We start from the raw sequence: 27,315 nt of genomic DNA on the forward strand, positions 1-27,315 counted from the left end.
ATTAGAAAGAAAAAAAAATTATCTCTCATAATTTGGTCGTATTTGTGTATTTATATGAAAAATACACAAGAATGGAATAGCACCTTTTTTTTACCATAGTTTAGGAAATATCCCTTAAATAAAACACTACCACATACAATATCCACGTCCACGAGAGAAAATGCAATATATATACATATATATATATATATATATATATATATATGTGTGTATATAGGCTTTATTCATATTAAGATTACCAAAGGGTAATATGATTAAGACAATAATTTCTCTCTTTGAAAAAAAGAAACTCTTTAAAAAGTCTATTGGAAAACATGTCGTGTCAAATATCTTAAATTAGTTGTATACACGTCCATTTGCTACGAATAAACTGCCATCTAATTAATTTGGATTGGCCATATTATTATGTCTTTGAGCTCTCCGGGTTCCACGTGAAAGGGAAACGACAATCTCACGTTGCTTAGAATATTGATCTCTTCTTCATCAATGTATACTAGATAATAATAACCCCTTTATTTATTGTTACAAGGGACATTGTGTCTGAAAGTCAAAACAAGGAAGGAAATTTTTTCGTTGCAACCGAAGGAATGTTCATGCTGGTCATTCCTTTTCATCGGCCACCTTTCTAAGCTTCTTATTTATTTTATTTTTTTAACATTTGTTCACTCACCAAATCCACCTTCCCAACACTTTTGTTTCCCAACCAACCAAAGAGGAAAACCAATCTCTCATTCCTTGCCATTCCAAACACAAAGCATGGTAAAACCGTATGCTTTTGTAGTCTCTCTTTTCCAATATACGTTTCTCTCCCACTCGATATAGAAAATGAATTTAAAAATTTACAGGTAACGTTTAGAACCGGAAAGACAGTGGTAGTGACGAAGCTCGTATTGATCAAGCCAAAAAGAGCCAAAACCAATCATCTTCATCATCATCATCACAATCAAGGTGGTAATGGCAAGAGGTTCATCAATAGGAGAGCGGAGCTACTTCAGTACTCTCGGCAACTCCGAGAAGCTGCTTCAAAGCTACCGATTACCCTGACTCCTCCGCACACTTCTTCCAAAGACCAACACCTCAAAGCCCGAGTACCATATGTTTAATCTTCTTTCCATGATCATATTAATAATGAAGAAAAGTTTGACGCTTTAGGCTCTTGTGTTTCATAATATATGATATCTCTTGGTCTATTGTGTAAGATGAAAGTCCTAGTTGGAAAATTTTTATTTCGGGTCCACGGAGCTGATGAAGAATGAAATTTATATGAAAGCAGTCACTATCAACATTTGAAAACTAAATCCACTTTCAAAAATCATTTGGAATTCTTTTTTCAAAACCGAATTCCTTGACACAACTCTTAACGGTTTCTTCGCATTTGACAGGCTGTTAATGCACAGAGTTGCCTCGCAAACTGCAATATTTCAATTCCGAAGTTGTTCAAAATCCTGTGCCTCCAAGCTAAGAAGTGCAATGCCTCTATCGGCTTTAAGATAAAAGCAGTTACCAAACGCTTACAGGTAAATGAAACACTTTTCTTACTCAAATAAATTTTACATTGCTGTTTCTTCGTCTAACTGAAATAACAATTGATGGCTTTCAGGCACGAAAGCGGCGAGGTTTTTTCTCCAAACTGCTCTTAAAATCAAGAAAACATAGGTGAACTATTTTCCAAATTGCTACTTACGGTTCCATTGACAAGTAGATAAATAATTTTAACGGTGGAAGAAAAGAGAAACGAAGATGAATAGTTTGTGCACAGAATAAGGCGGAGAATCATTTATGCATTCACTTACCATGAGAAAAAACTAATTTATGTTCAACGGATTAGAAATCTCGGCTTCTTTGGAATCCGATCGATTGTTTTTTCCTGCTCTAATCTCTCAATACTTTATTGCATCGAGAAAAGAAATTTAGCTGTGAAAAAGAGTTCATATGTATACCCGACAGACTGGAATTGTAACATGAATACCAAAAAGCTCTCCATACAATTGAAACTTTGTGAGCGAAAATGACTGGTGTTTATTCATTCTGTGTGAGAGAAAAGCATACTAATAAGCTGTTTTCGAATCGAAAAAGGTTTGTGTTTTTACTACGAGTAACAAATTTTTATCTGATGTGGCGGGCAAAAGGTTACCTCAGTGAAAAAGTAAAAGAAGAGATTTCACAATCTCTGCTGGCGGGTGTATTCCCACAGAGCAATAGCACCGCTGACGTGGACGTTGAGAGATCTCACGACCCCCAATTGCGGAATCTCGACACAAGCGTCCAAAATATGTATGATATCCACCGGAATACCCTCTTTTTCCCGCCCGAGAACCAATACCTAGTCACACGACCCACAAGAAATATTTACAAACAAATTTTTTTTTTTTGAAACGGTAACTTCATTATATATATTAGAAAAGGCGAAAGCCACTTTACACAAAATGAGGTTAAGTGAGAACAAGGCTTTGTGATGGACTAACCGTCTTTTTCGGGAAGCTATACCGATCGAGTGGTACGCTATTTGCGGTTTGTTCCAAGCCCAAAATAGAGTAGCCTTCTTTCTTCTTCTTCTCTAGATAAACTTTCATGTTTTCTACCGGGACCTCGATTATGGGAACCCACCTATCGGCCGTCACACTGCAAAGCATAATTATTCTCCGTATTATATTCACAAGTAAAATCCAGCAAACAAAATGATATTATTTAGAGAATGATGCAAAGCGAGATAAAATAAAAGCATAGCTAAGAAAGGCCTAGGTTTACAGTTTACACCATAAAATAAAAATCAATATCATGTATGCTATTGAGAGATATATTTACATATATAGAGAAATGATGATCAAACCTAATGAGCTGGAACTGTTTATCATGCACAATGTTTGCATCAGGAACAGCCAAAGCTGAGGCCTTGAAGACCTGATGAGAACAACGGAAGAGGAAAAGATTATTCCAACAAGATCTCTGCTGATACGAGATACAAAAGAGACAAGAACAAACATACCTCACATGTCCGAGCCAATCCGGCAAGGTTAGGAACACGATCGACCAGCGAAGCAAGCATGATAAACTCTTGTCGGCTTGTTCTGAACTTCTCCATTGATTGCCTTCTCGACTGTAACACGTGATCAAGAAGCTGATCTTCCTTCTCAATTTCTGGGATTAGTGATAAGACGTGAGACAAGTTAGAACACAAGAAAATGCTATTATTGATGATGAACTTGACGATCAAACTAAATCGGCGTCCAATTCAAGAAGTAGCATAACCTCTCCCCCCTACATTACTTAATGACAAAAATAATTAAACTAATTAACTTACTCTATTTTTTATGATAATATGATCCCAAAAAAGATCAACAGCCACCAATAAGATTAACTTTATTTCTATAATAATGTTATGGGAATCTACAGTTATAGGACTACAATTTACACGTACCTAGAAGTTGTTTGTAACTTTCATTCTGGCTCGAGAGTAAACTGGTCTCAGTATTTTGTTTCTCGTGTTTATGGAGGGTAGTCTTTTTCTGAAAATCCACTGATATATCCGAGGGTTGTGATATAAAAGAGTTTCCATCAATACCCTTGGATGATATTTGCACATGGTTTTTGCTACTTTTCAAACTCTCATTCTTGATAGCCACCAAGTCCTTTGCCATTGAGGACCTAAGGTCTTCCCTGACATCCTGTGACATTGAAATCTAAGAGACAAATCGAGCAGAACAGCACTGAAAGTGGAAGAAAAAAGAATACGGAACAAAACAAACACGCTTACACTTAAGAATATCAAAACTTCCTCCATCAGGGATTTTGGAACGCATTCAAACTCGAGCTCCTTCGATTGTGAAAACCCAGATTAGTTTAGTAGCACAAATTTCATGAATAGAAATAGCAAAAACGATATAAAGCTGTATTTCTTCACATGCTGTGCAAAAATGAAGAAGGAAATGTCTCGGTCATTAGGAAAATTTAAAAAACACATTTTTGTTCACACTACCCCATGATTCATATTTATGATTATGTTCCAATCAAAACTAACATTCTTAAAAAAAAATTGCTGAAACACTCAACTAGGCGCAGGAAACCTCATGTGGTGCACATATTGAAACGACATTACATATATATAGTACAGAAGTATCATGAATATAATAACACAATTTTCCGCTGAGAATTAAGATTCGGACCTCAACCCGATTAATAAAAATTCCAGCAGGTGTGACGGAGAGAATGGGATCGTAGGCATCGAGAAAACCTTCCATTGATGCTCGCAACCTACATAAACACACCGAATTCCTGTATCACACTACAAATTATGCAAATGGAGCTAAAAGCAAGATCTCCAATCACAAATATGCACAATCAAGGTAGAACAGATGGAATAACAAGTGCAAACACTGCGCATATTTTTATCTTGTCTTGGGAAACACTTCATATTCCCCTTTTTTTTCCTTATACTAATGAGTACTTCAAACTGAATTGTTCTACTGAAAAGAATTGACCAAGCACTTCATACCGTTTACAATCAGAGTTTACTGATAGATATTTTTTCATATCTTCAAAGCACCTCTTCTCTAATGATACGGTAGCAGCGGCGTCTGAATCAGGAAAGAATTTGGAAAATACTTTGTACGCTAGTAACTGCACAAGTGCCAATTACCCAACAATTATAAATCTAGAAAGAAAAAAAAACAATTTGCACAACAAAATATAAGTAAAGAAGCAAGTACGCCATTTTTTTCTCCAATAAGAAATTATAAAAATTAATTACCTGGGTGAATCCACGCAAGCTATGGTGATGAGATGTCAACAATGGAACTATAGGAGGAAGTAATTCGTCCAAATGCTTGGATTGAAATGCCTCAGATGCGTGGAGGATCACATTAGCAGCGATGAACACATAAGAAGCGAGTGCCTGCATTCGATTTCTGAAGGTTTAATAAATTACAAATAAATATAAAGATTATGCCCTGGTCCTTAAAAATGCTTTTAAAACATTGCCTGATGACCATAAAACGTATATACCTGTGGCTTCATGTCATAATCTCGTAATATCGGAACTAGTTGTTCTCCAACCTGATAAGTAGGAATATAATCATTAGTTCTTTAAGAAAGCAACTTTTCAATCTTTTTACAGTAGCCCTTAAAGGAGAGGCTATGTGGCCTAGTGCAAAGCAAATAGTCTCACCAGGGATGGAAATTTCAAATATGTGTTAATTGCAAAAGTTTCCAAGTACTGTCGAATAGCTGGCAGGTTATTTCTCTGTAATCATAGAATTCAAATTTATAGATCAATTCAGATATAGTTCATGTACAGAAGGATTTTTAGTGCAGCTAAACATGAAACTGCGTACATTTAGAAAATATACAGAAGATCCTTGGATATAAAATCCTAGTGTATCGTATAATATTGACACGACATTTACTTACACAAAGGGACAGGTGTAAATATTCTGTGACTTTGCCAACTATATCTTGACATACAAAGCGCGACAAAACACATATCATTTGCCAGGCTCGAATCTTTCTTCGGTGGATCTGTCAAATATAAAAGTAAAGGTGCCTCAGAAATTGCATGGTGGATGAATAAAAAAGAAAAATGCAGAAATAGGGTGCTAATAATCAATATTATGCTAATCAGTTGATAACTTTCTTCTAATTTGAAGTAAAGCAAGCATTTTTCATGATACGAGTAACATGTTAAAATACTGCACTGCAAGTTCATGGTCATTGTACCAACATCGTCTATAATTATAAACCAACTCCATGTTATTTGTTTACTTACATATTTCAGGGTGGCAAGAAAAATAAAAGAGAAGAACTAAATGATTGAAAGGCACAGGGAAAATAATACTCACAGCACTGTATTTCTTATACAACTCTTTGGAAAGATCCTTGTCATTTACCTACATTGCAACATAACTTAATCATATTGACTTTTAATGTGCGAAAGCAACATAATGCCACAACTATGATAAATAAGTTGAAAATGATGAAACAGAAAAAGAGTCAGGCATAACAATGAACTTTAAAGCCATAAATTCGCATGTGACTGCCGACTATAAAGTAATCATACTGCGGCGTCAAGAAGCTCAAGCAGAAATAGTTTTCCAGATTCCAAAGGCGCAAAGCATTCTCCATGGCCGGGGTTTAATCCAACAGAGTCAACTAGATCAGCTAACTTGTAAAATAGCACAGCAACAGATACACGTGCATATAACTCTGTGTTGATAAATGCCTGTCACAACAGCCAAAAGAGAGAAAACAAAATATAAAAAATAAAAATAAAAATATCACTCAGTGTCCGTTCCATTCTCTGCACATACTCATCCTACCTTTTATCATATATTAATATAAATAAATAACAAATATATATTAAATGAGTTAAATCAAGAATATTTTGACGACATATTCAAGACTGCTCAAGAATGGCCAAGTAGCATAAGCAATAACTTTTAACAATACTAATTTTCAAATGCTTCAAACTATGTGATGGCTTTCCTTACACAGCGCTAAACTAGAAAAATTCAGATAATCAGATACCTCACCTCACTCAGCTCAGGATTAGGGCTTGTAGCTAACATGGAGATCTCAGTTTGTGTATCATGATTTTCTGCTAATTCACCTTCTAAATCTTCATCGAATGCAACTGGGTAAAATATTTCCAAGTTAGTAAAAATAGTACAACACCACGTATTTTCCTCTAGTAAGAAGAGGGTGTGACATACCAGAACCATACAAAGATAGAAGTTTCAGCTCCTTCACATAGTACTTGATATACTTAGGGTTAGACAGCCACAGGCCCGATAAATGCAAAGCAGCAAGACGAATTGTACGAGGACTTTTTGTGCCTTCCTCAAGAACTTTTTCAACAAACTATACAAAATCAAAAAATAAAATTTAAAAGTAACGAGATAACACTTGATTAGCAAGTCACACAAAAGCATGCAAACTATGGAAGAATGAGTGGCCCACTTGGAGAGGCTAACATAATACTTGGAGAGACAGAGACTACATACCCATTTGAGAGGTCCGGATCCCTCACCGGAATTGTGCATTCTCTCATCGGAAAATATGGAAGAATGTAGAACGGCAGATAACAGAGCAGCAATCGGAGCAACCTTTCGCTTGTTGCAGCTCGCATGCAATATCCAAGAAGAGCGGACCAAATTCCAAACAGTCTGAATAAGATTCAAATGATAAAACAAATTGACACCTCTCTGACTTCAACTTTTTATTAGAACCTGTATATTTTTATTTTTTTAAATAAGGACATCATTATATTGAAAGTGTTTAACATAACAAAATCCGGAGTTAACCGGGAGAGATCTACACCAATAGTGAGGTGGTTCACTCCCACAGAACCAGACCGCACATAAAATAACATGCCAGCCCAGAATCAAGAGAGGAGACCAACCACCAAAACCAAAAGCAATAACAAAATATCTACGACTTCGTTGAAAAGCAATCAATAATTGATATTTCTACAAAGGTACAGCATTTAACAAAAGTACAATACAAGGGATGATGTGCTTGACAACTCGACCAATCTATTGCAAACTAAAATCTTGCTCACAATTTTGAGAAGCAAACCTGATATTCAACCCCATTGCAAGAGGATACAAGAGAGTTCAACTTTCCTCTAGCAAAGAGGTCCAATGAAAATCTGACTGATCTCAGAATCGGTAAAACAGAAGCTTCTCCGGCATTTTCGAGGCTGAAAGATAATGGAGTTCGCAAGTCAATACCGCAATGTTATAACTATTGTAAGTATGAAAGAAAATGTGGAACTTGTATAAGTATATTATGGACTAGAAATAATGAATTGTATGGAGGATTTTCAATACAGAAAAATCATGGTAAAGATATTGTTGAGCACATGACTTGTATTTTCTTTCTCGCACTTAAAAAAAATATACAAGCAAGCTATAATTTCTTACTTAGCTACCAAATCATCAAAAATTTGTCTCAGAGCAGCATCCGAGAAGAAGAACTTGTTTTCCCCCAAGTGAATCCCATTCTTAACAGCATAGCCCGGAATTGACAGCAAAGACTCTAGGCAAAGCCACTGCATGAGAAATAATAAAATAAAATAAATAAATAAACAAGTGAGATTGTTTTACCACAATAAACCAAATTACACCCGAATTAAAGTTTCAGCAACAAGCATATCAAGATCAAGTATGAAACAAATTACAGATCTATATCAATGCAGGCGGAGAAATCTGACAAGTGATACAATGAATGAGTGTACCGTAAAAAAAATGTGCAGCCATCAAAACAAATGATATAATCACATTGACTTGCTACTCATGAAATCATAGCTTCAAGGGTTGACCCACCTTCCAATTCATAAGCACCGAACGTCTTGTCCTTACCAAAACTCCAGTACCAAGAAGATCATTTATATTCTGAAGAAAACTAAGAGCCGCGAAATCTAATAAAGGCATGCTGCTTTCTTTTGGCAGCAACTGCTTGTTATTGTAATTAAAGCAATCCAAGGTTTGAGAAGAAAACACCGACGCTAGTGCTTTAAGAGCAGAGGATAATGCTTCATATGCTGCGAGATGAACTTCCGCTCCATTCTATTTCATCAACACAAATCAACAACCAAAAGATTAAAAAGGCAAAATCTTGAAAAGTAAGTAAATCCTCACCAATTCATGAATAGGAAAAAGAAGAAAAAAAGAATACAAAAACTCAAAACGCACCTCTGAATCACAAGCAGGACCAGAAATAGTATTCCAGTAGAACTTCCACAAACATTTGAAAGCAAGATTTAGCGATTTACTAGTTCCAAATTGTGCACACCAGTATGATATAAGTGCAACGGTCTTCACAGATATTATCTGTTTATTCATAGAGAAGTTGGAAGAAGAAGAAGAAAAAAAGTGACAAGTCAGCAACTATGGGACAGAAAATAAAGTCAGGCTAATACAGTCTGTATAAGGAATCGTACAGCTTGAAGCACTGCGGTGGCTGTGGAAGATGGTAGTCGTCGCTGACTTGGGCCTCCAAGTTTTCCCTTCACAGAACCGGGCAGATCAACCTCAGAACTAACACCAGAAGAGAAAACTGAACATGACAAATCTGTGAAAACGACCAGGTCCTCCTGCCAATCAGATTAAAAGATTACTGAACCCTTAGATAGGATAGGACCAGCTTAAGAGAATTCACTAGCGAGATAATAAAAGTAAATGTGTTTACGCGGTGTCAGTACCACGAAAGAGAGGAAAGTGTCAGTGAAATCCTGATACAAAGTAGCAGAATCTGCATAACTTATGTTATCCAGAGTCTCGGTTGAGCCAGATTCCGATCTGGTTCTAAACTTAATACCATATTCGGTAGTTCTTTCCTGCATTGTCTGTAGCTCCATTACCAAGCTCGAGGTGAGTATGAGAAATTTAACAGGTAAATGCTCTTCATTCTCAAATTGATTGGAGAAGTTATGACTCTGGCTTTGAATAAACTGCACGCAGAAAAATTATTATCAACTATAACGCTTCAAATTTTTTGTTGATAATGATTGGAACATCAAAAGTGAAATTCTAAACTAGAAGAGAAGTAAATACGCAATTATTGAATTACATATTTTACAACCTCTATGAAAAGGTGATGATATAAATAAAGATAATAATCTGATACAATATACACATTCACCAGAGAGAAGGTTGCTTATAAGCTATAGTCTTTAACAAAACTATCTAGAATAGGGAAGTGGTTTAGCACTGACTTACATATGGATATATGTACGCATACATACATATCCATATAAGAAACAAAAAACAAAAAAACCCTTTAGATAAGCTAATAAAAAAAAAACTTCAGACCAATCTTGAATGAGATCAGTCAGGGAAAAAGAAGAAAAATCAGAAACTAAGGGGAAAAAAATAAAAATAAAAATAAGGCACACACCTTGCGTGTGGGTATAAATTCACACTCTTCCTTGACTGCAATAAAAAGTACTCTTGCCCATCTTCTTGCTTCTGATTCCCACGCTTCTATGTCTCCGTCATCATAAGTAGCCAATTCCTTACTCTGATTGAGAGTAGCTGTAACCTTATAAGGGAAGTCGTACAGCCTCTTCAGGAACTCCAGCTCTGTACATTTAGCCGTGCAAAGCTTCTTTCCACACCCCATAATCCATTCTTGTACTTGAACTCTTAAGGAACCTAGAGCATAGATGGATAGATATGGAAAGGATGGGGACACGTGAATTACAAAATCAATGTAGAACATAAGAGTGAGTCTGCAATTAGATAACCGTTTCACTATATTAATTGATTATTTTTTCAAAAAAAACAGTGAAGTATTATCACTAAATTAATTAATTATTATTATTATAGAAGCTACTTCTCATTAACATAGAGGTTGAAAGATATTACACCGAACAATTCTCAAATACCAATTACACTAGACCAGTCTCTAAACTATAGAAAACTAACAGCTTGCTGCGGGAGGATATTTCTTGACCGTCCTTCCGACTTGTGGGAGGATATTTCGGTCCTATTTTTTAGCCCCATGTTTTCCTTTTTTTTCTGTTTCTATGTAAATCTGGCTTTTGCCGTTATCAATAGAAAAGTTATTGTTTCAAAAAAAAAAAAAACAGCTTGCTGAAATAAGAAACTATAATTGACCACATGCTAAACATACCAGAGCTTACCCCCATAATCAGTGAATTCCCGAGGAACCGTTGAAATAAAGTTCAGCAGTACCTCAAGAGGCACATCAAATGAACACACGACTGAAGCACCAGCCCGAAGGATATTCTGACAAACTGGAGACATCAAGGTAATACCCAGATCAGTTTACATTTGAAACTATTGTTATAAATGAAACTACCCCCTAGTTTTTTTTTTTCAGAGCTTCTTTTGTTCATGTATTATAATGTTTCAAAATGCAATAGAAGTTATTTTCGTACATAAAAATATGATATATTAAAAAAGCAGTGATTAGAGACCTCGGAGCCGATAATTGGAATTGAAATGCTGTTTGCTACTCTCAATAACAAATCTCAAAGCATCTAAGAAAACAATTTTATCATCTTGTGGAGAAGGGTCTTCACTCCTTCCTGCTATACTTCCATCATCTGCTTGGACTCCGTGAGCAGCTGAAGCTAGGCACTCAGTGAGGCTCATAAATCCAACTCTGCTGAACGCTCTCTGCTTTGTGGAAGATGCTAACTTGGTCAAGAAAGCAATCCCTTTCCTGAAACCATACAAGATAAGAATTCGATATCTCCATACCTGTGATAATTCTGTAACCATTTAATAGTTGCAAGAGTCCATTAGCCAGTTACCATGACCAGTCACAAAACTCTTGTTAAATAGAAAACTTATTAACCAATACCCAACCAACAAAAGCATTCGTAAATGGAAGTGAGTAATGACTAAATATGTTGAAGAAAACAAATGCAGAAGCAGACCTCAAGATGACGAAAAGAACGAGTCTTAAGTTTAAATCAAATTAAATGATGTGAACAAGAATCAGAGAACAGCGTCGATAATTCTTTTTGTTTTCGTAAAACCCCCAACTCATTCTTAGACATCTTAATGAGTGATATAAATTTGTCTTGAACTCAAACATTTCCACTATCTAAATCAAAGTAAATGGACTATTTCCTAGGCTACATCTAAGTTTTAAATATCAACATGCAAAACAAATACAAGATATAATCAAAGCTTCAAAGGGAAACCACATGTTAACAGATAAAATTCTGAGCACGTGATGTATTACCTCATGAACAGGCAACTAGTATATGAGCATAGAAATTTCCTTGCACCTTCAATGGTTTCTGACGAATATACTCCTTTTACACCTAATAGACAAGCCAACAAGTCATTATACATTCACAGTTGACTACCTCGTCCAAATTGTTATTTCCTGGTTACTAAAGACGGGAGAACAGTGAGCTCGCATCTGATGTTATACCCACATTATATAATAATAATATTTTTCTGTTTCTTAAAAAAAAAATTTGCGAGAACAGAGAGGCACTGGTTTCTTGCTGAAAAAGATATACCAAATATATATATAACAAGTATTCCAATTTTATAGGAACTATTTTTTATATAGACAAAAAAAGATAATCATAAGAAGAATCTAACAAGACAATCTTACAATTTTATTTTTTACTAGATTTGTTAAAAAAAAAAAAAAATTATATGAAACAAACTACAGTGCAACAGGAGAGATCCTGATTACAGGTCAAAAATATTATTATTTTTTTAAAAAAAGAAACAGAAAACTATATTAATATAAAAAATGGATATACATATTATAAATGTTTCTCATCTAAAGAGAAACTATATGTTTTTTTAGCTGATATCAATGGCTAATAAAACAGATTACAAAATTGAAAATTCAATCTCGGAGAAGTAAATGCATGGAGGGAAGGAAAAAAAAAAAGACAATGATAAATGCCATTGTAAAATCTAGTGCAGAAACCAAAAATGATAACTATCGTGATTAGGTGTTTATTGGGCCGGTCAGCACAGTGGAAAACTAATCATTATTCTAATTAACAAGAATACTCAACTACAGCTTCCAGAAGAAAGCTTGAATCACATCATCGTTACTCAAATTTATTACTAAAGATGCTCTAATGACCATTAAGAAATTGTTGAGTTCCAGACATACAGACCAAACTCTTTGTGGTGTACAGGATCATTCAAGGCTTGTAAGAATGAACCAAGAACAAAAGTTTCTGGCACTGACTTTGCAAAATTTCCATAAATTTTCCAGTTGATTCCCGCAATTGACTCCATAATCAAGCACCTAACTACACACAAGCAAAAAAGAGAAATATAAAAAGACTGTAAATAACTTGCACAGAGAATCTGTAGAATGGCTTTGTAGCGCAACATTTACAGTGAACAAGTTTCGCTCCAACCGAAATAACCATATGGACAAGCTTAGAAGTAACCATTACCTTGTGGATTATCATGATGTAGTCCTCGTTCCCACAAGATTACCAACCAAGAAAAAATTTCACTCGAAGTTTCAAAGTCATTTTGATGTTTTACTCCGCCAGCATTTGAAAAACTAGCATGGGAGCTAGGAGATTCAAGCAACAAGGATACCTAAAACAAAACGACAAAGTTGAACAAGCTTTTCCAAAGGGAAAACAGAGGCTTATGCAAATCTCATAACGCCTATCCTTCGCAAGATTTTTTTTTTTTTTTTTTGAAGTTGTGATCATGTAGAGACTGAAATTCCAATCAGATTATGTGTTTTGGAGTTTCGACTGTTAAATAAGCATACATAAAAAAGAAAAACAAACAAAGATAAAAACAATAGAAAAGGCAAACCTGATGATTCCAAGCTGCTTCAACCAAGTGCGTACCATATTCTTCAAGCATTTCGTACAGCAGTACAAAGGCTTCCCATTTCTTGTCACTGTTTACAGTAGACTCGATAGTGTCACAAATTCTGCCGACGCCCAGTGACTTTGCTTCGATATTGGCCCACGCTTCCCTCTTTGTCATACCCGAAGGTGTTGTGCGCTTTCTGCGTGACTTAGCCTCTGAAATGCAAGAAGAACGGCTTACTCGATTAACACGAACTGCTGTCTTTAGCATGTGTAATGACTGTTTCCTCACTAAGCTCTCCTTATCGATCTGACCCATAAGACCAAACATGGAAAATTGAGAGCTCGGTCGCTTTGATGCTGACAAAAATTTGACGCAATTTACAATAAAAATAAACAGCCAAGGGATAATGCTCAAGTACCAAGCCTTTCCTTATTTCCTCCCAGAATTCCAGATCAGTTGTTATATCCAATCTTTCAATATCATCGACCGTGGTGTCAATATCGTCGCTTTCGTCCGTACAAGGCAAGAATGACATGTATAGAGACAGTACACTATACGCATCTCGTCTCTCTATAGCTCCTTGAGAGAATAGTGCTCTGCAGCAGTTCCAAATTTTCACAAAAAAATCGTTCCTGGATGCGAATTAAACACATTTAGTACAAGCAATGAAACAATAAAAGACAACAGTGAGTGCATATGATGAAGAAAACACGTCTTGTAACGGAAAAAAAACTATATGAAAACCACACATCTTTGGAGGGAATTGAACACATTACCTTGAAAAGAAACTCGTCTGGCCATGAATTACAACTTCAAAGGTGTGAAAAGGGCCAAATGATTTGAAAATAATTGGCAAAAGAAATCTGATCGCACAAGAGCGATGCTCCAGACTTTGTGAAAGCATACGCTCAATCATAGTACACACACTCCAAATCAAAGTACCGGAAAAATGTTGAATATCAACACCCCCATTAGCCATAGCTGATTTTGAAATCATAACAGATTTCTCATTTGAAATGGAAACATCTAGCATTGAGGCTAGTATGTGGCATGAAATAGACAGAGGAAGGGACCAAGTTGGATACTGAAAGTGTTCTTTCTCCACCTCTAAACAACCAAAAATGTTAGTTTCTAATTCTTCATTTTGAACCATATCCAGCGAATTGTAAACTGATCTAAGTAGATATGGAACAAGGTTTGCTTCCATCACTACCCAGCTACTTGTCTCAACCACAACAACGGTGAATGATTCTACGACCTACCGACAAAATGTACCAAATGGAAGCAGAATAAAAGTCAAGAAACTATTGATAACCAGTAAACAAGTGTCAATGAGAGACATGCATTTGGAATTTACCTCGTTAAGGAGTTCACGGTTGAAAGTATGTAGTGCCTTCATCAACGGAATAAAAATTCTCCAAATGAACATTTTCAAAGCATCGTGATTAAGACCTGCATTGTATTGAGCGGCAGGTTGACATGAACATATAATCTGAAGATGCTAAACTCTGAGAAACAGAGAAACTTCACATAATGTATTTTGGTATACCAGCTGGTGAAAGTTTAAAAAGACAAGCACGCAAGCATGCGCAACATGCTAGCTTTAGCTGCAATCAATATCGTTTTAACCTTTGAAAAATTTCATCAAGTTTGCAAGACGCCAAAGAATAACTTTGCAGATGAAACTCCATAAGGACCCAGTCAATCCTTTCATTATCACAAACATGTTAAGTGCAACACCATTCTATATCAATAGGGTTGCCATTATTCAATTTCAATATAAGTACTGGGACAAGCGCAGGTTTATAAAATGGCAAATAAAAAAAAGTCGTAAAAAATATGATAATATCGTAAGGATAAGCACTCAGGGGAGAGGAACACCCATATGCTCGTCAAAACATTATATAGCGACCTAGATTATTATAATCCTTAACCCAATATATTTTTTATTTCTCATCACGACAAAATAGGAAAAAATTAAACGAGAGCAACTAAAATCACTGATATCTGGGAGCGCTTTTCAGGAATAATTTTTTTTTAAACAATAACCATTTGTGTTGATGATGAGCAGAGCCAATGTTAGGCTTTTCAGGAATAATTACTAACCAAGTTTCTTTAAGAGGTGGCAAAGCGCACTGATAAATGTAGCCATATAGCTGTAGTGATCCGAATCCAAATCACTTCCTTCGCTTAAGTCCTACAAAGTACCAATCGTAACCATTATACTCTTTCTTTAGAACTTATAACAGAAAAACGAGACAAAAACAGGAAGAGAAGAATTTAAGCAAAATGCTGACGAAAAAGACCTTAATCAAGAGAATATAATGTATCTAACGACTAAGATCTCGAACATTCTTATAAAAACAGGCAACTCTATGGTCCATTTACTCTCATGTTGACCAATAAACTATCACAAACAAGAGCTGATTAAGAACTGGCATTTACTCTCTTGTTTTGAACAGTTTCAAGTTCTTTGTTTCAAATTAAGAACTGGCATTGTACGAAACACGGATTACCTTGACGATTTTCTCGAAAAATTATGATCATTAACATTTTAGTGTCTCCGAGAGTATATAGATATAAACAGGGAATCTGGTGGAATTGGAAATACCTTAGCGAAATCAGGAGAGGAATCGATGAGGGAAGCGAAAAGGCTCGTCGGAGATGAACCTGTGGAAGCCAGAAGACAGTCAAGAACCGCCGGAATAGAATCCGGCGGAACTTGCCGGAAGCTCTTCCAGAGAGAAACCACGAGAGACGAAGTTGCTTCGATGTCGTTTGGAGCCATTTGTTATTCGAAATGGCTGCAGAGAAACACAGTGACCTAGAGTGAAAAACTCCGGTATTGGTGTCAGTTGGCGAAACGCCGTTATTGATTTTCAAATGGACATTTCCTTTTCATTTCTTTTGTGTTGAACGCTTCAGACATTCTGATATCATAAACCCTATAAACCCTCATTTTTTTTTTTTTTACCATTTTCTTTTTTGTTATTTTCCAAATAGTTAACCTTTCAAATTTAATAAATAGACATTAAATTTTCATAACAAATTTCTAAGCAACCAAGACGCTAAAAATTTGTCAATTGCTAAGATCATCTTTAACCCATAACATTAAAATGGTACAATTTTTACATTAAAATAGTACAATTTTTACACTAAAATTGTACAACTGTCACATCAAACAGTTTTTTCATCTTCAACCCACAACACCAAATAGCACACTAAAAAAATATTCTCTTTTTATACTTTTTCATATTACTTCATATCAATTGCAAATTAATCACTCTATTAATTCATTATGTCAATAATAAGCTTATTAAATAGTATATTATTTTTTTGTATCAACGTATCAAATTAATTTACAATATTATTAAGTATTATGTTAATACTACAAAATGAATATATAAAAAATCACCCTAAAAAAATAAACATAGTGGGATAACATTTATAGAATAAAGATTACATATATACATTACATTTCATTGGTAAAATTAAATATATAAAAAATAACCTAAACAAAACAAACACACACATAAAAATAAAGCACACAAAAACACTGATACTCGCTAATCGGTACCATTAGTATACTCCTCTCATAAATGGTCAATTAACGCATTACGAAGGGCTATATGCTCATCTTTATCTTTGATTTTTCTATGTCGATCAAGAAATAGTTGAAATCTTACATCCTCATTTGACTCAATTTCAAAATCTGGTTCTTGCGTGTTTGTCTCGGGAATCAGTTGAATTGGGGCATTTAGATCACTCACCTCTTCTCTTATCGTATTGTGCATAATGAGGATTTTAGCAAGTAGAAATGAAACTTCTCAACAATCACAAGATCAATTTCAACAACAAGGATATGGAAATTTTGGGCAATACTTCAATAACATCCGAGCACCCAACTCTGATGATATGCCGAACTATTAAATAATAGTTTTTTCATGTAATTTGTGATTTTTACTTGCTTATGTATGCACTTTTATTTTTTTTTTCATTATGTCGTGTGTGGCAACTATAATTTTTATTGAGATTGTACTTTTATGATTTTTAGTATATTAGTTTTTATTTTATATGATAGGTAATTGGTGTTTATTTTATTTGATAGGTAATTGGTGTTAAATTAATGTTATATGTTATACCGTCATTTTTCTTATGGTAAAAACGACGTCTCAATTGCTAAAACGACGTGACAATATAAAAGGACAATTTAGTCAAACGGCTAAAAATACGCATGACTAAGTCAAGCACAAGCGACAAGGGACAAGCGCCAAGCGCAAGCGACAAAGCGCCAAGCGACAAGCGCCAAGCGCAAGCGACAAGGGACAAGCGCCAAGCACCAAGCGACAAGCGCCAAACGCAAGCGACAAGGGACAAGCGCCAAGCGACAAGCGTCAAGATTAATACTCTATAAATAGCTCAACTCAGAACTCAAAACTCAAATCATTCTCTCGACTCAAAATCTTCTCTCAACTCAGAATTCTCTCAACCTAGAATTCTCTCAACTCATAAGAAAAGACCGATGATCCGACTCGATGAAAAAGAAAAAGAGAAGCATTGAAGATCTGATTACCCAACAAAGACAGCGAATAGAAGACGAAGAATCCAACAAGAACAACCAAGAAGGCAACGAGAAGATATTCTCTAATCCGAAGGACTCTCAGGAGGACAGCAAGTCGTCACGATCCTTTTTAAGAACCGAGGAAACGTGACTCTGACAACACAAGATCGAGACACGTCGCAAGCTCGCACCCCGACACGTGTCCCGCAAATGTTATCCGAGAAATCGCATTAACATTTTGGCGCTAGAAGGAAGGGATCTTGAGAACAACCACGACATTCCCGCCAGCAATTCTTTTCTCATCCGAAGGAAAGCTCACATCCACCTGAGAATCCTGACTCAAGAGGCGACGCAAGGAATCTCTGCAAGATGACCAGCCGTGCCGCCGCTTCTAGAAGCAACGCCCCTCAACGGGCAGAAAGCGTAGCGCTTCATAAGCGAGCCCGGACTCAAGCTAGACATAGCCAAGTCCAAGAAACATCGCCACCAAGCGTCGTCCCAGCAGCAAGCACCGTGCCATCGTTGCACCTGAATCCCACCGGCCTGGTGAATCCCGCTGCACGTAACTCCATCTTTATTGAACGAGACGATCGCATGGAGCGCCTCGAGAACAGTGTTTTCCTGCTGGCAAGCGAGTTCGCAAGGGAGCGAGAAGAGAGGGCCATGACATTACACTCCCAAGCAATAGAGAGACGCCCGGGGAATGCCCGCTTGGGAGATCAAAGGCATGAGACAGAACAAGCACTTAACGAGGAACCTGCCAACGAAGGTGGACAAGACGAAGCTCCCGACCCAAACATCTGAGACATCGATCATCACCACCAAGCAGAGTGGGCAGAGCAGCCTCAGCGCTTGCGAGAAAACCAAAATGAGGCACCAAGACAACAATTCCCTTAAACCGCACGCTCTACGGCAGGAGCAAGGACTGAACCATCACGACGGTCTGCCTTCGAGCGACTGGGACAAGAAGAGGAAGTGGCAGATAGCAGGGACGCAAGACATTTTTCACCACCTAGACGTACCGGGTTGTCGGGACGCCTCGAACCCAATATGGACCTAAGAGGCCATCTCAACGCCCGGTGGGAGATGCTAAGGGGCCAAGCCGCCCCTGAGCCACAAGAAGCCGTCCTTCCACCAACCACAACACCACATGTGCCACATGTCACTCTAATCAACCAAGCATCGAGCGAAAGAGAGCGCACTACCCGATTTGCATCCGCCGTCCCTCAGGGGAGAAACGACGAAGTAACTAACATGTTCAATGTGTTAAGGGAGGAAATACGAGAAATACAAGCGGCACAAACCAGGACCCCGATTGTGAGAAGCATGATCGAAGGAGTAGCCTCGCCGTTCGCTGCGAACGTCCTCGCCGAAGATACCGTAGGAAATTTTCGGCCGCCAACCATGGCACTCTACGATGGGAGCACCAACCCACTCTATCACATCCACCAATACCGAATAAACATGAAGATGGCAGGACAAACACCCTCGACAATGTGCCAAGCATTCTGCCTCACACTCACTGGAACCGCGTTCGAATGGTTCCAAAGGCTAAAAAGGGGATCAATTCAATCTTTCGAGGACCTTCAAGAAAAATTTATCACGCCTTTCGCCGCGTCACGCGTCCGCAGGAAAGAAAAGTCGTATCTCCTAACAATCAAGCAAGGACACCACGAGACCCTTCAGTGTTACCTGAACAGATTCATCGAAGAGTCAAAGAAGGTGGATGAGTACGATGACAGCGACGCTATTTTTGCCTTCATCGATGGGCTCAAAACCAGTAGCTTTTTTATATCATTGGTGAGGCAACGACCAACAACCATGTCAGAACTAATCACCCGCGCTACCCAGGATATCTCCGTCGACGAATACCTCGACAGTCGAAAAGCCAACGATAGAGGAAGCCGTCGGAGAGAAGATGAACAATTCGACAACGACTTACGAAGAAAGAAGAACCGGGCCACGACGGTCACGGTCTCGGACCTCCGTCCTCTGCCAAGTCCACGACCCCTGCTTGCTGAGAAGTTCCAAAGAAACGCAGACTTTACTCCGCTCAAAACTACGCCAGACAAGATCCTTTCATTGCAGAGGAACATGTTCACCAACCCGCAACCCATGTATACAGATCCATCCATGCGAGATAAAAGGAAGTATTGTGAATTCCACAAAGATCATGGCCATCTCACCGCTGACTGCATTCAGTTCAGGAAATAGATCGAGGACCTCATCCAAAATAGAGAATTAAAAGATTTCGTCCTATTGATGGTCGCCAATCCAGACGCCGCTGAAAGAAGACGGGCCACTCAAACCAACAAGCAACAAGACCGCGGAAAGAGACCCACCACCGATGACCACAACCGCGGCACTCAAAGAAATGCGGTTAACACCCCGCTTAACATCGTAACAACCATCTTTGGTGGACCCGAGACGGGGGACACCGCCCACGAGCGAAAGAACTACGCACGAGCAGCGACCGGGGAAGCCCACTCCCACCACATCAACCTTACAGAAAATAAATGTCCGACCACTCCATACGAAACAATTCGCTTCACGGAGGAGGAAGCTCTCCGAGTAATGCACCCGCATAACGATGCGATCGTCGTTAAAGCGCAGGTGGCCAACAACATGGTAAAAAGAATCCTCATTGACAATGGAAGCTCCGCCAATATCCTGTTCAAAACGGCCCTCGAGCGGATGGACCTTGGCGAAATCTACTCAACCCCGGTCAAGACCCCGCTCTTCGGATTTGATGGAGAACGCGTCTACACAGAAGGATTCATCAGTCTCCCGGTTACCTTCGGAACAGAGGGGGAAGCTCAAACCACACGATTAGTCAACTTCTTGATCGTAGATCGTCCATCTGCCCACAACATCATTATAGGCCGGCCGACACTCAACAAAATTCGTGCCGTCACCTCTACATACCACCTCCTCATGAAGTTCCCGACACCATCGGGGATTGGAGTGACGAAAGGAAATCAGGCGGACTCAGGAATATGCTACGTTCAGGGGTCCCGCAGCGAAAAGGTTGACACCACTAAGAAATGTGACGAAAGGATAGGGGCTGTATACCAGATTGAAAACGATCTTCCGAGCCAGAGCGAAAAAGCCCAAATGTTTGAAGACTTGGACCCGAGGGAAAAAGCCGACACAAAGAAGGTGGAAGCATCAAGTGACCTCTCCTACGTGATACTCGACGACGAAAAGCCCGAACAAGTTGTCAAGATCGGAGCGCACCTAGCAGCCGAGGTAAAAGATCAACTTGGAGCATTCCTTAGATTACAAAAGGACGTCTTCGCATGGACACATGCGGACATGCCCGGAATCGACCCACAGATCATTGCCCACCGCCTTAACGTTCTCCCTGGAGAAGCAGGAAAAATCCAGAAATGAAGGTCTTTCAACCCTGAAAGATACCTCGCGATCAATGAGGAAGTGAAAAAGCTAATCACCGCCAACTTCATCCGCGAATCGAAATTTCCCCAATGGATCTCAAACGTGGTCATGGTAAAGAAATCCAACGGAAAGTGGCGAATCTGCATTGACTACACCGACCTCAACAAGGCGTGCCCGAAGGATTGCTTCCCGCTACCTAGGATCGATCAATTAGTTGATTCCACTGCTGGTCACGAACTCATGAGTTTTATGGATGCATACTCCGGATACAACCAGATAAAAATGCACGAGCCCGACGAGCTCAAGACCACATTCACCACGGATCGGGGGCTTTTTTGCTACCGAGTAATGCCATTCGGGCTAAAAAACGCCGGAGCCACATATCAACGTTTGGTTAATCAAATGTTTGCAAAACAAATCGGGAGAACGATTGAGGTCTACGTCGATGACATGCTCATCAAAAGTCTCAAGGCACATGACCACGTTAAAGATCTACGAGAAACCTTCACACTCCTTCGAAAATATAAGATGAAGCTAAATCCAAACAAATGTGCATTTGGAGTGGAGTCAGGAAAATTCCTAGGGTTCATTGTCAACCAGCGAGGAATAGAGGCCAACCCCGAGAAGATCCAGGCTCTGTTAGACATGAGATCCCCCACAAAAGCATAGGAAGTTCAAAGCCTCACCGGACGGATTGCGGCGTTGAGCCGATTCGTCTCTAAAGCGACAGACCGTTGTCAACCATTTTTCCAAGCCATAAAAGGAGGGAAGAATTTCGCATGGAGCGACGAGTGCGAAACCGCTTTTCAAGAATTAAAAGTTTATTTTGCAACACCACCACTCCTGGCAAAACCCAAAGAAGGCGAGACTCTCTACATATACCTTTCCGTGTCAACAAGAGCCGTAAGCGCGGTCCTCGTTCGAGAAGAAGAAAGAACTCAATGGCCTATATACTACATAAGCAAGGCCTTTCTGGACACAGAGACTCGATACCCGGAAATAGAAAAGTTGGCTCTTGCTTTAGCGGTGGCAGCAAGAAAACTTCGACCATACTTCCAGGCACACCAAATCATGGTAAGAACCAAGCACCCAATCAAGAAAGCCCTACAAAAGGGAATGTCATTGAGGGTGGCCATCTGGTCTCACAAATTGAGTGAATACGGAATAGAGTTCCAACCAAGAATTGCGATCAAGGGACAGGCAATCGCCAACTTCATAGCCGAGTTTACATATAACGTGGACCTTGACCAAGATGGAAAGATCGATGAAGACCAAAAGCGTCAAAGAAAAGGAAGGCTATCCCCGACGGGCCTGTCTAGAGCCTCCACGTGGACGGAGCTTCCAACGTCCGCGGATTCGGAGCCGGAATCGTATTCATGAATCCAGATGGAGAGAAAATGAAGTATTCCATCCATTTCCAATTCAAAGCTTCAAACAATGAGGCCGAATACAAAGCACTCCTAGAAGGACTCGACATGGCCAGAAAGCTCGGCGTGGAAAACCTCAAAATCTATTGTGACTCGCTACTCATCGTCAACCAGGTCAAAGGAGAGTACCAGGCAAAAGAGGAGAACATGATCGCGTACCTCGAAGAGACTAAACTCCGACTCAAAGCAATCTCATTGTATGAAATTGTGCAAGTCCCTCGCGACTCAAACACTGAAGCAGGCGTTCTAGCCCGAATGGCCTCCGGGGCCAACGATGAAAACTTGGGGAAAGTACCCGTCGAAACCATGAAGCACCCGTCAATCAAGAAGGAAGAAGTGAATACAATAGAAGATGACCCGAAGCCAAACTGGATGACGCCGATCATAGATTATCTTCGTGAAGACACCCTCCCCAGCAACCAGGCAGAAGCCAGGAAGGTGAAGTATCAAGCGCAAAGATATGTTCTACGAGGAACCACGCTATACAAAAGAGGATTTTCGCAGCCACTCCTCCGATGCTTGGATGAGGCCGAGGCCAATTACGTCCTGAGAGAAATCCACGAAGGAATCTGCGGGAACCATTCTGCAGGGCACTCTTTGACACTTAAGACCCTAAAGCAAGGCTACTTCTGGCCCACTCTCAAGAAAGATGCATTCGAACTAGCAAAAATATGCGACAAATGTCAAAGGTTCTCGCATATCCCAAGACAGCCCCCAGCGCCGTTGTGCCCCATCCTTGTTGCTCGCCCGTTCGCAAAATGGGGGGTAGATATAATCGGAAAACTGCCAATGGCGTCAGGTCAGAGAGTCTACGCGATTGTGGCAATAGATTATTTCACGAAGTGGGTGGAAGCAGAACCCCTAGCGAAGATCACCGAAGCCAACACTACTAGTTTTATGTGGCGATCAATCATTTGTCGTCACGGTATTCCCGCCTCCATAATCACGGACAATGGCTGCCAGTTTGACAATAAAAAAAGTCAGGGAGATATGTAAACAGTTGAAGATGGTAAAGACATTTTCATCACCTCGTCACCCACAGGCAAACGGCCAAGTCGAAGCCGTAAACAAAACAATCAAGGAAACGTTGAAAAAGAAGCTAGAAGAGAAGAAAGGTGCGTGGCCCGACGAGCTCCCCCTTGTCCTCTGGGCATATCGAACGACGACCCGAACCGCGACGGGTGAAACCCCTTTCTCCCTCAGCTATGGAATTGAAGCTGTTATTCCCGTCGAGATCGGGACTCCATCTTTCCGAATGGAAACTTTTGATGAGGAAAATAACAACGAGGCACTCCGAATGGAGTTGGACGTAATTGAAGAGAGGAGGGTTGCAGCATTCACTCGCATGGCCGCCCAAAAGAGAGTCGTCGAGAAACACTACAACTCGAAAGTCAAAGCTCGTCGCTTTGCCGAAGGAAGCCTCATCTTACGGAAGGTATTCCAGAACACACAAGTACACGGAGCAAGAGTACTTGGGCCAAACAGGGAAGGACCCTACCGAGTCCGGCAAGTAATACGCGACGGGACGTATCGCCTTGAAGAGATGGACGGAACAGAAATCAAGCATCCATGGAACGCGGAGCACCTCCGCCAATATTTTCAATAGGTCGCGGCACCAAATTACATACCTTCTTCAAATTGGCAAGCGTCACCGCCAAAGTATTTAATTTACTTCGCTATATTTTCTTTCCAAAAGCGGCCACATAGCCCAAAAAAAATGTAATGTCATAAAAAACAAGACAAAATATTGAAGTTAAATATCGCAGTTGTTCCTCTCAAAAAGGATTTTTGAGTTTTCATACAATTCTATAAAATTGCAAAAAAAAAATATAGAGAGCTCGCGGCGTCGAGACCTCTCACAAAAAAAAATATAGAGAGCTCGCGGCGTCGAGACCTCTCACAAAAAAAAAAATATAGAGACCTCGCGGCGTCGAGACGTCTCACAAAAAAAATATAGAGAGCTCGCGGCGTCGAGACCTCTCACAAAAAAAAATATAGAGACCTCGCGGCGTCGAGACCTCTCACAAAAAAAAATAGAGAGCTCGCGGCGTCGAGACCTCTCACGAAAAAATAGAGAGCTCACGGCGTCGAGACCTCTCACGAAAAAAATAGATAGCTCGCGGCGTCGAGACCTCTCACGAAAAAAAATAGAGAGCTCGCGGCGTCGAGACCTCTCACGAAAAAAATATAGAGAGCTCGCGGCGTCGAGACCTCTCACAAAAAAAATAGAGAGCTCGCGGCGTCGAGACCTCTCACAAAAAAAATAGAGAGCTCCCGGCGTCGAGACTTCTCACAAAAAAAATAGAGAGCTCGCGGCGTCGAGACCTCTCACAAAAAAAATATAGAGAGCTCGCGGCGTCGAGACTTCTCACAAAAAAAAGAGAGCTCGCGGCGTCGAGACCTCTCACAAAAAAAATAGAGAGCTCGCGGCATGGAGACCTCTCACAAAAAAAATAGAGAGCTCGCGACGTCGAGACCTCTCACAAAAAAAAATAGAGAGCTCGCGGCGTGGACACCTCTCACAAAAAAAAATAGAGAGCTCGCGGCGTCGAGACCTCTCACAAAAACAAATAAGAGCTCGCGGCGTGGAGACCTCTCACAAAAAAATATAGAGAGCTCGCGGCGTCGAGACTTCTCACAAAAAAAATAGAGAGCTCGCGGCGTCGAGACCTCTCACAAAAAAAATATATAGAGAGCTCGCGGCGTCGAGACCTCTCACAAAAGAAATATATACGGAGCTCGCGGCGTCGAGACCTCTTACACAAAAAAAAATAGAGAGCTCGCGGCGTCGAGACCTCTCACAAAAAAAATATAGAGAGCTCGCGGCGTCGAGACCTCTCACAAAAAAATATATAGAGAGCTCGCGGCGTCAAGACCTCTCATACAAAAAAAATAGAGAGCTCGCGGCGTCGAGACCTCTCACAAAAAAAATATAGAGACCTCGCGGAGTCGAGACCTCTCACAAAAAAAGAATAGGGAGCTCGCGGCGTCAAGACCTCTCACAAAAAAAAAATAGAGAGCTCGCGACGTCGAGACCTCTCACAAAAAAAATATAGAGAGCTCGCGGCGTCGAGATCTCTCTAAACAAAGAATAAGAAAGCTCGCCTCGTCGAGACCTCTCATAAAAAAAAGAGAAGAATGGCCTGCAAGATGCATTGAAGACCCACCGGAAGCCCGCATCAGCAAAACTCTAAAAACAAAAAGAAAGAGTGCCGACAAGACTACAAAGTTTCCCGCACGACAAGTCGCACGCGAAACTGGGGGGTTAATGTTATACCGTCATTTTTCTTATGGTAAAAACGGCGTCTCAATTGCTAAAACGACGTGACAATATAAAAGGACAATTTAGTCAAACGGGCTAAAAATACGCATGACTATGTCAAGCGCAAGCGACAAGGGACAAGCGACAAGCGACAAGCGTCAAGCGCCAAGCGACAAGCGCCAAGCGCAAGCGACAAGGGACAAGCGCGAAGCGCCAAGCGCAAACGACAAGGGACAAGCACCAAGCGACAAGCGACAAGCGTCAAGATTAATACTCTATAAATAGCTCAACTCAGAACTCAAAACTCAAATCATTCTCTCGACTCAAAATCTTCTCTCAACTCAGAATTCTCTCAACCTAGAATTCTCTCAACTCATAAGAAAAGACCGATGATCCGACTCGACGAAAAAGAAAAAGAGAAGCATTGAAGATCTGATTACCCAACAAAGACAACGAATAGAAGACGAAGAATCCAACAAGAACAACCAAGAAGGCAACGAGAAGATATTCTCTAATCCGAAGGACTCTCAGGAGGACAGCAAGTCGTCACGATCTTTTTTAAGAACCGAGGAAACGTGACTCTAACAACACAAGATCGAGACACGTCGCAAGCTCGCACCCCGACACGTGTCCCGCAAATGTTAACCGAGAAATCGCATTAACATTATATATTTTCATAAATTATTTAAATAGGTTCAAAATTATAAATATATTTTAATTGATGATGAATTTGCAATTAATAATTTTGTTGCACAAAAATGGCTATAATGAATAGTGTTGCACCAAATATGGTGATAAACTATTCATTGCACCATTTTGGTGCAAAATATGGTGTGGGTTGGAGCAAAACTACACCAAATGTGTCACTTCCCACACCAAAGTGGTATGGATTGGAGATGGTGTAAGTAGCCATTTTTTTTAGAAAAATTAGTCGATCTAAGCCACATCAAACGTTGCAATTGTAATCTAGCCGACGTTTCGTTTAATTTTCGAATCTAGCCAAATTTGATTACGTGTCATATTTATGTAAGATGGTATTTACTATATTATCCTTGGTTTGGTTTCAAAAATACTAGCCCACGTTTTGAAACTTGGTTTTGTAGCCGAATTTGTTATATTCGGTTTATATTTCGAATTTTAAAAAAAATTCTATACTTGGCAAAGTTGGTTATTGAGCGTTTTTTTCTTTAATGAACATTATAGCCGTGTAAGCAAATACAGTGTAAATGTTCGTAAATTTTTGTTAATCTCCGTTGCTTTGTTAATTTCTATTAATTATGGTAAATTTACATATGTGCAGGTAGAGTCGATTTCTTTCATTTCCTTTAATACGCATTTAATACGGTATTTTTGTTTTCCAAATTTATTTTCTAATTTTGA

General features: G+C 39.4%; 4 protein-coding genes across 5 annotated transcripts; 3 read left to right on the forward strand and 1 right to left on the reverse strand.

Annotated features, from left to right (window-relative positions):
* Positions 1-567: 567 nt before the first annotated feature.
* LOC149404663 (uncharacterized) lies at positions 568-1,738 on the forward strand. The gene is made up of 4 exons (XM_089604664.1): positions 568-759; positions 846-1,088; positions 1,383-1,517; positions 1,601-1,738. Exons 1-4 carry the CDS (start codon positions 757-759, stop codon positions 1,658-1,660), a joined length of 441 nt encoding a protein of 146 aa, XP_089460790.1. The 5' UTR covers positions 568-756; the 3' UTR covers positions 1,661-1,738.
* On the reverse strand, positions 1,702-16,203 carry LOC149404664 (tRNA/rRNA methyltransferase (SpoU) family protein). 2 transcript variants are annotated; one of them, XM_089604653.1, is made up of 36 exons: positions 15,901-16,203; positions 15,396-15,486; positions 14,647-14,741; positions 14,066-14,547; positions 13,708-13,921; positions 13,287-13,595; positions 12,908-13,058; positions 12,620-12,757; positions 11,713-11,794; positions 10,937-11,184; positions 10,640-10,753; positions 9,892-10,148; positions 9,197-9,445; positions 8,936-9,088; positions 8,688-8,825; positions 8,319-8,561; positions 7,917-8,044; positions 7,570-7,693; positions 6,996-7,157; positions 6,705-6,852; positions 6,525-6,625; positions 6,053-6,214; positions 5,835-5,882; positions 5,407-5,514; positions 5,165-5,239; positions 5,002-5,052; positions 4,748-4,891; positions 4,493-4,617; positions 4,164-4,251; positions 3,755-3,814; positions 3,419-3,665; positions 2,987-3,138; positions 2,831-2,901; positions 2,466-2,622; positions 2,135-2,323; positions 1,702-2,028 (listed from the first exon to the last, which is right to left on the reverse strand). In XM_089604653.1, exons 1-35 carry the CDS (start codon positions 16,075-16,077, stop codon positions 2,162-2,164), a joined length of 5,454 nt encoding a protein of 1,817 aa, XP_089460779.1. In that variant the 5' UTR covers positions 16,078-16,203; the 3' UTR covers positions 1,702-2,028; positions 2,135-2,161. The 2 variants fall into 2 exon arrangements, with proteins under 2 accessions (XP_089460779.1, XP_089460772.1); XM_089604646.1 differs by having other exon boundaries at positions 1,702-2,323.
* A 2,733-nt stretch (positions 16,204-18,936) lies between these two features.
* On the forward strand, positions 18,937-20,064 carry LOC149404665 (uncharacterized). The gene has a single exon (XM_089607622.1). It carries the CDS (start codon positions 18,937-18,939, stop codon positions 20,062-20,064), a length of 1,128 nt encoding a protein of 375 aa, XP_089463748.1.
* A 3,615-nt stretch (positions 20,065-23,679) lies between these two features.
* On the forward strand, positions 23,680-24,279 carry LOC149404666 (uncharacterized). The gene has a single exon (XM_089607623.1). The coding sequence runs from the start codon at positions 23,680-23,682 to the stop codon at positions 24,277-24,279; it is 600 nt and encodes a 199-aa protein (XP_089463749.1).
* The last annotated feature ends 3,036 nt before the right edge of the window (positions 24,280-27,315 follow it).

This window comes from Urtica dioica, chromosome 2, assembly GCF_054948205.1.
Source record: "Urtica dioica subsp. dioica isolate 48M chromosome 2, U.dioica_male_clone48M_v1_H2, whole genome shotgun sequence".
In the NCBI taxonomy this organism is placed as follows: domain Eukaryota; kingdom Viridiplantae; phylum Streptophyta; class Magnoliopsida; order Rosales; family Urticaceae; genus Urtica; species Urtica dioica.